This window comes from Eptesicus fuscus, chromosome 4 (assembly GCF_027574615.1).
Source record: "Eptesicus fuscus isolate TK198812 chromosome 4, DD_ASM_mEF_20220401, whole genome shotgun sequence".
In the NCBI taxonomy this organism is placed as follows: Eukaryota; Metazoa; Chordata; class Mammalia; order Chiroptera; family Vespertilionidae; genus Eptesicus; species Eptesicus fuscus.
Genome location: NC_072476.1, coordinates 4,777,673 through 4,791,225, shown reverse-complemented (window position 1 = coordinate 4,791,225; position 13,553 = coordinate 4,777,673). Strand labels below are relative to the sequence as shown.

At 49.6% G+C, this 13,553-nt stretch overlaps 1 protein-coding gene across 6 annotated transcripts in view; it reads left to right on the top strand.

Annotated features, from left to right (window-relative positions):
- ARHGAP17 (Rho GTPase activating protein 17) overlaps positions 1-13,553 on the top strand; it is a 90,765-nt gene that overhangs the window by 68,557 nt on the left and 8,655 nt on the right. For 5 of the 6 annotated variants that reach the window (XR_003612930.2, XR_008555739.1, XM_008152769.3 and 2 more), the window contains exons 15-18: positions 248-339; positions 2,442-2,598; positions 4,051-4,284; positions 6,214-6,395. Coding sequence is in view for 4 of the 6 variants with exons in the window: in XM_008152769.3 (XP_008150991.2) it covers positions 248-339; positions 2,442-2,598; positions 4,051-4,284; positions 6,214-6,395 (665 nt within the window). In the remaining 2 variants the exon portion in view is untranslated. The remainder of the gene's footprint in view (positions 1-247; positions 340-2,441; positions 2,599-4,050; positions 4,285-6,213; positions 6,396-13,553) is intronic. The other variant, XM_028127432.2, reaches the window with a different exon arrangement.

Sequence of the window (13,553 nt, the reverse complement as noted above, 5' to 3'; positions counted from 1 at the left end):
AGCCCTGTCCCCGCCAGTGTCAGCCCAGCATTGAGTACAGCCATCACAGGCTCCCTAGCAGTGTGGTTATCTCAGGGCAGACTGAGTCGGGGGGACCCACACGCACATAGGCCGGGCCTTGTGGATTTAACGTTTGCATTATTCTCAAATATCTCATCCTTTGAAAGTCATGGAATGGCCCTCAGCCAGACCAGGGAACCTATAGGCTGCCCAGGGAAGCGCGTGAACTCTGTGCACTTCCTTGCAGGACGCTGGCTGAGATGGCAGCCGCCACCTCCGTGCACGTGGTCGCGGTCATCGAACCCATCATTCAGCACGCCGACTGGTTCTTCCCTGGAGGTAATTAGCTTTGCAGCTTCACTGGCTGCCGGAGCAACGCGATAATAGTGTAACAGTGTGAAAAGTCTTTTTCAAGGAGCAAATGCATCAATCCTTTGTGATTGCATAATTGGTGTCTCTTTTTCATGTTTCTTTCCAGACTATTGCTTTGCATTTGTATTTTGACATCATGGTGACCACATTATTTTGTGTTTCACTTAACACCAACCACTCATTTTCAGCGTATACTGAATACCCCACTAGGTGCCATGTGTGTGCTGGTAAGACTTGCTCTCTTCCCTGGAAGAACTCGGACCACTGCAAGAGGCCACGTAAACGGAGAAATTATAATACATGGCCAATTAGAAGGACAGGCGGGTGAACAGTGATTTGACAAACTCAAAGGTTGGGAAAGGGAGTCAGATTGCGTGATAGAAGAGGCAGCACTGAACAGGCAGGGGTTTCCTCTTGGAGGCAGGCTTTTTGTTTCTCTAGGCAGATGGCTGGCTTTGTGCAGAGGGCAGAGCAAGCAGGAAAGGTTGGCTGGGCCCATTCTGAGCTGGCTGTGAGGATTTGGATTTCATTCTCTAGGCCAGGGGTGGGGAACCTTTCTCTGCCAAGGGTCATTTGGATATTTATAACATCACTAGAGGCCTGGTGCACGAAATTTGTGCATGGGTAGGGTCCCTAGGCCTGGCTGGTGATCAGGGCCAATCGGGGCCTTCTGGCTGCCGGCCAGGACCTTCCTTCATTCCGCACTGTCCCCTGATGGTCAGCACACATCATAGAGAGCGATCACACTCCCAGTCGAACTCCCATGGGGACACTTTGCATATTAGCCTTTTATATATATAGAATATAGATTTGTGGGCCATACACAGTTATCAAGGTTAACTTAAAAATTAGCCTGCTATATTTGGTCTAACAATTAATCACCCCTAGTGCCTTGGCAGGGCCAGACTAAATGATTTCTTAGGACTTATACCGTCATGGGCCAGATGTTCCCCACCCCTAGTAGGCAATCAGTTTGTAAACTACCTGCATTGCAGTCTTGGGATCTTAGACTCCATGGCCCCTTTGAGGGTACTGGCTGGGCAAGTGTTGGAAGTCTGGACCTCCCATCCCTACTTTGCCCGGAGCAGCCCTGCTGTCAGGTCCCCTGGAGTGTAAGCTCCGTGATGCCAGGGCCACGCTCATCTCTTCTTCACCGGCCTTCTTCAGGACCCACACCTCACTCCAGGAGGTTGCTCAGGAAATGTAGGATGGGGGAATGAATGAATGAGTGCAGTCACACCTCGGTTCTCAATGTCTCCCATCTCAAACAGTCCACTTCTCAACCGACAACCTGTTCGTGCTGATGCCTGTATCATCAGTCACACATCTCTCAGGCAGCAAATGGAGAGAATGTGCGAGCATGAGCCAGTACTGTTAACGTCTCAGGAAATTGGTGCTGTGAATATTTTCATGGTGTTTTTTTTTTTTTGCTTTTGTTACTGCTGCTTATTACTGAATTTTCATTTTTTACTGTACATTTCATTTCCTTTTTGTTTTTAAAGTGTTTATAGATTAAACAGTACATTATATAGGCACTGTATGTAAGAAGGGTTAAAACAGGGAATCATTGGAATGGATTAATCAGTTTACATTATTTCTAAGGGAAAAATGCTTTGGTGTTCGAGCAGCCTCCTGGAATGAATTAAGTTCGAGAACTGAGGTTCTGCTTGGCATTCTGCCCAAGATCTCCTTTGAGAAAAAGAGGCATGTGAAAGCTGCTATAGGCAGAATGGAGTTCATGTTGGCTTTTATTTCTGTTTTGTCAGACTGAATAATTCGCACTTTTCATTATTCAAATAAGGTATCCATGCTCCTTTTTCGTATTTGTGTGTTTATAAAAAAGACAGCAGAGTCGTGCACATGTTCTGAGCCATGCCCCCGTCTGGTCCCGTCTTGCCTCCCTGGTGTCATCAGCGTCCTGTAGCAGAGGAGCGTGTGGGCTTCTGCTTAGGAAGTAGTGAGGCTCACGGATGAAGAGGAAGCTCCTGTTCCAGTGGTGTCTTACAGCACCCCCCCCCCCCCCCCCCGCCTCTGCGTCTCATGTTCACTGTGCCTTTCTCTTCCTGCAGAGGTGGAATTTAATGTATCAGAAGCATTCGTACCTGTTGCCCCCCCAAACTCCAACCACTCATCCCACACTGGAAATGAATCTGACTCGGGGACCCTGGAGAGGAAGCGACCTGCCAGCATGGCGGTGATGGAAGGGGACTTGGTGAAGAAGGAGAGGTGTGTGAGAGCGATCGCTTCAGACCGCTGTTGTTAAACCCTCGGCAGGGCACTGCCTCGGAGGCCTGTGCGGCCCAGGCCTGCGGGAGCCCAGCTAGTTTCGGCACTCAGCTCTAGTGCATTGCAAACCTTGCTCTGGCCAGAAAGTCGGTGCCCAGCTTCTCAGGCCACATGTGCTGTGGGCATTCACGCTTCACCTGCTGCTCGGTCGCCCCCACAGTGCACTGGCATCTTACACGTCACCTAAATGTACTTGACTGGGGGGTGGAGGGAATAAGAAAAAAGTTAAACATTATGGACTTACGTCCAAGAGTGGGCATGAGAACAACCCACCACTCATGGTGATTTAGTGTTTAAAAGGCATATTTTTGGCATAACTTGGCCCTCGATGGAAGCCAGCCACTGAATCTGATGCTCAGTTGAGAAGCCTCAGTCGTGGCCGATTCTGGAAGAGAAGGGTCTGCATAGAGGCTCCCGGCTCAGGTGGAGGGCTCTCCGGTCGCGGAGGGCTGTGAGGGAAGGCGCTGTGCCCACGGCAGGGCTGGGAGGCAGAGGCGCTGCTCAGGGCGTGCCTGTTTGCGTGCAGCTGGTACTGTTACTCGAAGTCATTACGTTAAAACACAAGCTCTTATTTTAGTTGCCCAGTCTTAGAGTGAGGTTTGGTTTTTTGTTTTGATTTTTTTTTTAACCCATTGCCAAGGGAAATGCTTTCCTCTTCTGTCCCTGTGAAGCCACGTTTGCTGTGCAGAAGTTTTCCCTTCACACAGCCAGCAATGCTTCCTGATGACAAACGGCCATAGCAAATGCGCTTCATATATTTAAGTTACAGAATGTTACTTAAACGTTAGGGTTCCAGTTAGCACACAGTAAGCAGTTCTCAGGCATCTGCCTGGGGAGGCTCCCACCAGAAACACATGCTCAGGGAGCCATAAATCTTATTTTTTGACGTTTATACACCGGGGGCTTAAGTGAAAGTGAGCCTTCCTCTGCCCTGTGTTCTAGTCCCCATGTCCAGCCCCACAGCAGCTTCCCAGCCCTGCGCTTCCAGTTGCTCTTGCACACACCCCTGCTCTGCCAGGGCTGAAGAGGCCCTGGTAGGACTCCCACACACAGATTTGAGACCATGCGCTTGTGTGTGGTAACGTGGACTTAAACAGGCTCATGTGATGTCACGCACTCATGCTGTGGTCTGCCTGTGTGCGTCAGCTGCTCCTGCCCAATTGAGAAGGACACTGGTCAGTACCAGGCCCATTGGTTCTCGCAGGGGTGAGGCCAAGTTGAGTTGCTTGCCTCGGTAATAGGGATGGCCATCCACCTGGTCCTTGTTGCTGCACTGCATGCTGGGCAACTTGGGTGGCTGTACGGTGTGGGTTTTAACACGCGTGGACCAATGGGCTTCTGTGTCCGTTATTGGCTCGCATGGTGTGTTGACTGTTTCTTCTCTCTGTGTAGCTTTGGTGTGAAGCTTATGGACTTCCAGGCCTACCGGCGGGGTGGCACCCTAAATAGAAAGCACGTATCCCCTGCTTTCCAGCCGCCACTCCCGCCCACAGATGGCAGCACCTTGGCTCCTGCGGGCCCAGAGCCCCCTTCCCAGAGCTCTAGGGCTGAAAGCAGCGCAGGGGGTGGGCCTGTTCCCTCCTCTGCGGGCGCACTGGAGCAGGGGCCGAGCCCAGGCGACAGCAGGTAAGGGGGCTGGCTTTTGCTGGCAGTGGGTGCTGGGCGCCCTCGCCTTCCTGCAGGTGCTGGCCTGTAGGCACAGCATCCACGCCCCGAGAGTCACCTGGCATGCAGTAAAACATATTTGCCTTCACTCCTCTGGTGAGCACTGGATGGAGAAAAAGACTGTAAATTGCTTGCTTCCTTTCTTTCCTGTTTTCAAAAGAATGCACATTTGTTTGCATTCTTTACCGTACTGCTTCAGTGCTGGGAGCTGGAAACCAGGAGGTGTCTAGCAATATTATAAATCTCCTTTACCTGTTTGATGTGTATTCAGTGTTTGTGTACCATTTGCTTATTGTCATCTAATATGCTAAGTAGTAAACGTTTCAATGTAGCAAGTAAGGTTATAATATTCCTGGTGTTCATTCATTCACCCGTGCGTCCGTCCATCCATCCATCCATCCATCCATCCATCCATCCCATCCACCCACCCACCCACCCATCCATCCAGTCAGATTTACTGACTCCCTGGGTACTGAGGACTATGTGCCAGTGCTGTACCAGGCACACCGGGTGACTCCCTAGCTTTCTGTCTTACAGGGAGTTGATACGTGAGTATAAGGTATAAAATATGATGATAGATTTTCTTAAAAGGCTTTTCTGTTGCTTTATCTTCTGCTCAGTCACCTGGAGTGGACTGTAAATGTATAGCAACTTCCAGGAAACATACTTTGAGCTGAGGGTTTTATTTAACTTGGATGAATTTCGTTCTTCACACTGACCTGGGCAGAGGACCACTTCAGTGGCATCCCAGGTGGTTCAGGCCGGGCAGCAGCTCTGAAAGATGAGCAGTGTGCTGACTCGCGTCATTTGCTCTAATTTGGCTGCCTATAAAGCACCAAACGATCATATAAAAAGGAAAATAAATGGCATAAAACAAGGACGGCCTGTTTATCCACAGGGGAATTTCCCCCACATGGAGATGGATTTGTGTGGAAGAACTCTCACGTTACCTTCTTTGGAGGCAGTGCCTGGGGATGCCTAATGCTGCTTAAGAGATAAGAAACTCTTAACTCCTCAGAGCTGGCCTCAGAGCTCTGAGCGTCCCTGAATCCTTTCTGCTTGCATAACTCGGGGAAGTTTGCTTTTTGGTTAAAAATAAATATCTTCAACTTCCTAGGGCTCCATGTTGGCTTGTCAGTCATTGCCGCTCCTTACATGTATTTGTTTTGGTTTAGTTCTTTTTCTTTGAGAAAGTAGTACTAGTGAACTCACACATTTTTACTTACCGTAGCATTCCATTGGTCTAATCAAGACTAAATATGTTATTTAAGACAATAACGAGTCCTCACTACGGCAGGGCAGGTGGAACGTCAGTCATCAGTTTGCTCTTTCACCCCTATATTTTAGAGATTTTGTGTACGTTGCCCTCTTGGGTGATCTTGACAAAATATAGCTGTAAAGTTTAGCGTAGAGAGAAGTTCTGAGCCAGGACATTGAGAGCCTGAGTTCTGATTTCCACCCACTGCCACCAGCTCTGAACTCCCCGTCCCTTTGCTTCTCAGAGTTCCTCTTTCCTGAGGCCACACTAGTGATGGCAGCCGAGCACCTTATATTTCAGAGCTTTGGTGCTTGGCCATAGCTTTTGCTTAGTTTTGTATAACGTGTGTCAAAATCGCATTATTTTGAAGTCCGAAAGCCTTCCACATTTTAAAATACAGCCTAGTTTAAGTACTTGAAATGTCCTGGTTGCTGTGAAATGGTCTCTGTCATGATGTTTGAGTGGCACAGCGGTTGAAGACAGTCTGATGCGGTGAGTCCTGTGTGGCACCCAATAAAGGTTAGCTCTCTAGGACAGTGTGAACTATTTAAACTTCATCGTGTTTCAGTGTGCTTAGCTTTTCTGGCTTGGCCTGCCTGCCTGCCATCTAACCGGACTTCTACTCCCCTCAGTCCTCCCAAACCCAAGGACTCTGCAGCTACAGCCTTGCCCACGCTGGCCCCGGGAAGAAACAGCAGTCAGGTGGCCAGTGGCCAAAGCCAGGGGCAGGGGCAGCCCCCTGCCGGCTCCCATCAGCTCTCTGTCAGCCCAGCGCACAGCTCCACTGGCTCCAGTCCTCACACTTTGCGGCGAGGTAAGTGGCCTCCTTTGCTCTGTGCCTTGCGGGGATGCGCACAGCGCCTGGGCGTGCGAGCCAGGGAGGGTGCCAGACTTCCCAGCAGACCGGGCTGTGCCTGTCCCCAGAAACGGCAGGCAGAAAGGTCAGTCATTAACAAAAGTCACTAAAGGGAAATGAAAATGGAGAGCAGAAAAGCAGTCATTTAAGAAAATGTTTAAGCAAGGGAGCCTAACAAACAAAAGTCATCTCCCACAAGCGCGCCCAGTTTTCTAGGAGTCTGGCATTTCAGCCCTCGCTCTGGTGTGGAGCTGCCACAGCCTCTGCAGGCCTGGGAGCCACTGGCCTCTGGGTGGGTTGGGTTTCTGGGCCCTAATTAACATGAAGTCGGACTGTTCCCGTCGGCATCCCCGGTGGCCCTCCTCCCAGCAGCCAGGGATTGCTGTAAAGCACCGAGCAGGCCTCAAGTCGTGTCAGCTCTGGGCTGGAACTCCAGTGGCTCCCTGCAGCCCTTCCCAAGCCAGCCCTCCCCACTCCCCTCACGCACGTCTGTCCGCCAGCCACGCAGGTCAGACACCGAGCTCATTCCCTCTTCAGAGCTCTGCACTCCTTTTCCAGAATTTTCTGACCCACACCTTCACGTGTTTTTTTAGTTTAATTTTGTTGTAAGAACACTTAACATGAGATCTGCTGTCTCACAGCTTTAAGTGTGCAGGATGTGTGATGGGACAGTAGCTACAGCAAGTCTCTAGGACTTGTTTTCTTGTGTAATTGAAATTTTATTCCTGTTGCCCTAACTGGTTTGGCTCAGTGGATAGAGCATCAGTCTGCAGACTGAAAGGTCCAGGTTCGATTCCAGTCAAGGGCATGTACCTTGGTTGCAGGCACATTCCCGGTAGGAGGTGTGCAAGAGGAAGCTGATGGATGTTTCTCTCTCATCGATGTTTCTAACTCTCTATCCCTCTCCCTTCCTCTCTGTAAAAAATCCATAAAATAAAAAATTTTATTCCTGTTCCTAGTCACTCCCCAGTACTCTGGCCCCAGAGGCCCTGGCAGCCACCATTCCACTCTCCAATTCTGTGAATTGGACTATTTTAGACTTCTCATAAACAGAATCATGTACTATTTTATCCTTTTGTGACTGGCTTATTTCATTTAGCATAGGGTCCTTAAGTTCCATCCACGTTGTCATTATGGAAGAATGTCCTTTTTTTTAAAGCTGAATATTCCGTTGCACGTATAGACAACTTTCTCTCTCCAGTCCTCTGCTGATGGACACTGAGGCCACTGTGACTAGTGCTGCAGTGGACAAGGGAGTGTATGTCTTTGAGGTGCTGATTTCAATTCTTTTGGTAAACATCAGATACCCTACCTAATAAAAGAGTAATATGCAAATTGACCATCACTCCAAGACACAAGATGGCCACCCCCGTATGGACACAAGATGGCTGCCACAGATGGCTGGCAGGAGAGGGCAATTGGGGGTAGTTGGGAGAGACCAGGCCAGCAAGGTAGGGCAGTTGGGGGGGACCCAGGCCTTTAGGAGAGGGCAGTTGGGAGGGACCAGGCCAGCAGGGGAGGGCAGTTGGGGGGGACCAGGCCTGCAAGGGAGGGCAGTTGGGGGAGACCAGGCCTGCAGGGTAGGGCAGTTGTGGGTGATCAGGCCAGCAGGGAGGGCAGTTAGGGTTTACCGGGCTGGCAGAGGAGGGCGGTTGGGGGAGACCAGGTCTGTAGGGGAGGGCAGTTGTGGGCGATCAGGCCAGCAGGAAGGGCAGTTAGGGGTGACAGGGCCAGCAGAGGAGGGCAGTTGGGGGAGACTAGGCCAGCGGGGGAGGGCAGTTGCGGGGGGCAGGCCTGCAGGGGAGGGCAGTTAGGGGTGACCGGGCCAGCAGGGAAGGGCAGTTGGGGGGGACCAGACCTGCAGGGGAGGGCAGTTGGAGGTGACCAGGCCTACAGGGGAGGACAGTTAGGGGCAATCAGGCTGGCTGGGAAGCAGTTAGGCATTGATCAGGCTGGCAGTGGAGTGGTTAGCAGGTGATCAGGCTGGCAGGCAGAAGTGGTTAGGGGCAATCAGGCAGAGGCAAGTGAGCGGTTGGGAGCCAGCAGTCCTGGATTGTGAGAGGGATGTCCCAGATTGGAGAGGGTGCAGGCTGGGCTGAGGGACACCCACCCCCCATGCACGAATTTTGTGCACCCGGCCTCTAGTTTTGGATAAACACCTCTCACTGAACTGAGATGAGCTGCACACAGGGAGGTCGTATCTCTGGCTCGAGCCAGGTCTTGGACCAGTGCCTGACAGAAATCATGCACAGGACCTCGAATTTCCTGAGGGTCCTGGCGGCAGGCTCAGGGAAACCATCTTGTCTAGGCTTCTGCCTAATAGAGCTCAGTTTCAGTTGTTGACTTGAGTTTAGGGGAGTGATATTTTTAAAAAGTGTGTTCAGCGAGAACCAAAAACAATGCCAGCATGAGGGATGCCCACACTGAGGTGTGTGGGCGGCGACAGCCCACCTCCCATGCACTCGTTGACTTGGGTCTCCTCTGTCTCTTCCCCCCCCCATCACCCCCCCACACCCCGAGTCTCTCTGGCTGCACTCCTGTTATTGAGGCTCATGTGTAAATGCATGTCACTGGTAACTGCACTCCCATGGGGCACAGCAGAGACACTGCTCTTGCTACCCAGGGTCTAGTGCAAAGCAGAGGGGGGCAGGCCAGGCAGGCAGCAGTGGGGGTCCTTAGTGCCAGGGCGAGGGAAGGATCGCCGAGCAGTGGGTCCTTCTGAGTAGAGTGGAGTGGGCACAGCAGCAGCGTTTTTAGAAGGTTGACCTGGCCATAGTGGAGGCACATGATTGAAGTGATGCCCACAAAGTGATTGAAGTGATGCCCACAAAGTGATGAGGCCACACCTCGAGGGATGGCTGTGGGCACAGGAAGGGACAGATAGATTCAGGAGAGTTGGACAGTTTCCCATGGATTGGTTGATGCTGCTCATAAGAGGCCCTTGTGATCAGTGGGAAAAGGCCTTAGACTCAAAATTTGAGTTCTAGCTTTTGCCTAACTTCACAAGGCTGGTTGAAGTCTGCCAGTTTGACCTTTCCTAACTCCATTCTTACAAATTGTAAAGTAGAAATAAATGCCTTCTTCAGGGGAACATTGTGGGGTTAAATGTCATGTGTCTGCCTATGAAAGCATTGTCTTTTTAAAGCACTACACGGATGTTAGGTGGAATTTTATAGGTTGCAGACAGAGACACAAATTTAGGTACGCGGCTTGGTCACAGACCCCACTCTCTCCTCCTTAAAGCTGTCTACCTCTCTTCTGAGCCCCATCGTCTTCATCTGTGTCCCACTGATGTGTGAGGAAAATTGTCTTTTCTACCTGGATTCCAGGGGTAACGCTGCTTGCAGATTGAGACTTTACTTCTGAGCCACATTAGGGGTATTACCTCTCCTCGCTGCAGTCGCAGACCGCAGGCTTCCTCGAAGGAAGTTTGATCCTTTCTGCCCTCCCCCACCCCCGTCCCCAGCCTGCCAGCATCTTCTAGGTGGTCTCAGACAAGGCCTGCCTTTCTCCCAGTCTGGTCTCCACATGGGACCGGCCCGTCGCCCTGTCTGCTACTCTCATGCTTCTGCTCCGATTCCTTCGGCACCTTAAATGTCAGGAATGATCCTGCTCAGTCTGAACTTGCAGGTATATTGCTTAGAACAGAAAACTAGACATTTTCCTTCCTCAGTTGCTTGTGGCAAACAAAGTACAGCTGATATTCCAGATTCCTTTGTCAGCTGGTTGGTTGTTTCTGTGGGAAAAGGTCTTCCGAGTCTCCGGGTCAAAAGTTCCAGGACAGCAGAGCAGTGCAAACTCCGTCCCTTTTCCTTCCTGAATTGGGCCCTGTGAGCAGGGAGGCAGGCACTGTAGGAATGAAAAGGAAAAGAGTCCAAGGACATGGTGGTGGGCCTCTGTCCTGCCACTGTGTGACCTCTTGCAAACACTTGGCCTCGGTTTTCTCCACCGTGAAATGGTACAGCAGTGCCTGCCTTGCAGGGAGCTTGTGACACTTGGTGAGACAGGTCATGCAAAGGGCCTGTCTTGGTGCTGGTGATGTGTTAGGTGAACCATGCAAGGTCATGGGGAAGGATTGGTGGAATCAGCAGAATTTGAAAAATGCTGAAGTCTCTCCTTTCCACCACCCCTCCCAGCCCCAAACCAGGACTCCACAGCCATCGATTTCCATCCCACCCTCCTCAGTACCAAGTTCCCACCCCTCAGTGCCGCTGACCTCAGCTGGTGTCAGGAGGGAGGGTGTGGTTCAGCTCTCCCTAGAGAAGTAATTCTGAGGCCATCTGCCAGATGGGTTTTACTTTTATCTAGAATTATCGTATAGCTCAAATGATTCTGGAATTGGTAGAATTTCTGTTATTAAAAAAAAAGTCAAGCCCTCTAGGAGAAGAGAACTTAGAGCAAGTGTGGGTGGTGTGTGCAGCAGACAGTCGAGCTTGGGGTCGCCCTTAGCTCGCTCGCTTCTCTCCTCTCCCCGCTCTCCTTCACGTGCAGGCACTGACAGGGCGCCGAGTGGCTAGAGCAGTGCCTCCTGTGGGCAGGGCGGACGCTGAGTCTTGTTGAACTTGTAAAGTGACAGGTCTTGCAAGGCCTATAAATGTATCATGTACTTCTTAAAAATAGCCTTTTTATTCTGGAATTAATTTAGATTTACAGAAGAGTTGCAAACATAGGGCTAGGTGTGCCCTTCCAGTCTTTCTTTTTCTTCTTTAATTTAATAAATCTTTATTGTTCAGATTATTACAATTGTTTCTCCTTTTTTACCCCCATATCTCCCCTCCACCCGGTTCCCATCCCCCCTTCTATCCTTACCTCTCCCCGCTGTCCTTATCCATAGGTGTATGATTTTTGTCCAGTCTCTTCCCGTATCCCCGACACAGACACCCCTTTCCCCCTGAGAATTATCAGTCCACTCTGATTCTATGCCCCTGATTCTATTATATTCACCAGTTTATTCTGTTCCTCAGATTTTTAATTCACTTGACTTTTAGATTCACTTGATAGATATGTATTTGTTGTTCATAATTTTTATCTTTACTTTTTACTTCTTTTTCCTCTTTTTAAAGAATACCTCTCAGCATTTCATATAATACTGGTTTGGTGGTGATGAACTCTTTTAGCTTTTTCTTATCTGTGAAGCTCTTTATCTGACCTTCAATTCTGAATGATAGCTTTGCTGGGTAGAGTAGTCTTGGTTGTAGGTTCTTGCTATTCATCACTTTGAATATTTCTTGCCACTCCCATCTGGCCTGCATAGTTTCTGTTGAGAAATCAGCTGCTAATCGTATGGGTGCTCCCTTGTAGGTAACTAACTGTTTTTCTCTCGCTGCTTGTAAGATCCTCTCTTTGTCTTTTGCCCTTGGCATTTTAATTATGATGTGTCTTGGTGTGGTCCTGTTTGGATTCCTCTTGTTTGGGGTTCTGTGTGCTTCCTGGACTTGTAAGTCTATTTCTTTCACCGGGTGGGGGAAGTTTTCTGTCATTATTTCTTCAAATAGGTTTTTAGTATCTTGCTCTCTCTCTTCTTCTGTCACCCCCATAATTCTGATGTTGGTACGCTTGAAGTTGTCCCAGAGGCTTCTTACACTATCTTCAACTTTCTGAATTCTCTTCTCTTCTTGTTTCTTTGGAGGAGTGTCCTTTGCCTCTTTGTATTCCAAATCTGTGATTTGATTCTTGCATTTCTCTATTCTGCTGTTGGGTCTTTGTATAATATGTTTTATTTCAGTCAGTGTATGTTTAATTTCTAGTTGGTCCTTTTTCATATCCTCGAGGGTCTCATTAAATTTATCGGCCTTGCCGAAACCGGTTTGGCTCAGTGGCTAGAGCGTCGGCCTGCGGACTGAAAGGTCCCGGGTTCGATTCCGGTCAAGGGCATGTACATTGGTTGCGGGCACATCCCCGGTAGGGGGTGTGCAGGAGGCAGCTGGTCGATGTTTCTCTCTCATCGATGTTTCTAGCTCTCTATCCCTCTCCCTTCCTCTCTGTAAAAAATCAATAAAAGAAAAAAAAGGAAAAATTTATCGGCCTTTTCCATGAAATTCTTGAAAAACTTTTATAACCGTGGTTTTGAACACTATGTCCATTCGTTTGTTCTCCTCCATTTCTTTCGTTTGTGATCTGTTACCTTGCCTTCTCATTTTCGCTGCTTCCCTGAGTTGGTAGGGTAGCTTTGTGTACTAGGTGTCCTATTGGTTCAACGGGTCAGCCTCCCAGTTACCTGAGGTGGACACTCTTGGTGCACCCCTTTGTGGACTGTGTGTACAGCCTTGTTGTAGTTAAGTCTTGATTGTTGGTGTCACTGGGAGGAATTGACCTCCAGGCCAATTGGTTGTGAGGACCCGCTGTGTCTATAATGGACGAATTGCTGTGCTGGAGACACGTTTATGGGGCAGGACTTGTTCCAGTAGGGCTTTGGTGCTCACTGAGTCTGCATCTTGAATGTGTCCCTTATGAGAGTGGTTGAAATCTGGTGTTGTCTCACACCGACCACTAGATACATTAGTTTCTGGATCTCCAATGGGGTGCAGGTCAGCTACTGTCTGAGGCCACCCAGCAGGAGCTGCAGCAAGAACTACAGTTTTCTCCTCTTTGCTTGGGCTTTGGTGGTTTTGGAGCAGTCTGACTGGAGTTGCAGTGTATTTGGTTAAGCTTCCACAGAACAGGTCATTTATATGCAAAAGCCACTGTGTGGAGCCTGGGCGGGTTTGTAGAGTGTGCAGGGTGGGGTCTCAGGGCGTCACTAGGCTAGGGCGTGGCAAAAGGCGATGGCTGCTGTCAGCCATCTCTGCCTTTCCGCGTTTCCGCGTTTCCAAGTCCCTGCGTCCTGCGCAGTAAACAATGATTGCTGGGCGCACCTCTCAGCTTTTCAGCATTTGTGCTCCTTCCTATTTCCTTATTAGTTGTAAATCTTCCACTCAGCCAGCTTTCCTGTGGTTCTGGGTGATAGACATTTTGTCTTTTAGTTATAGCTTTGAAATTGTTGTGCGAGGCGGCAGTTTAGGTGTTTATCTATGCCGCCATCTTGGTTTCTCCTCTGAATCCAGTTTCTTAAGAAAAAAGTATTTTGTTGTCAAACATATCAAAATCACGTCTGTCTATCTCCACTTTGGTTGCATT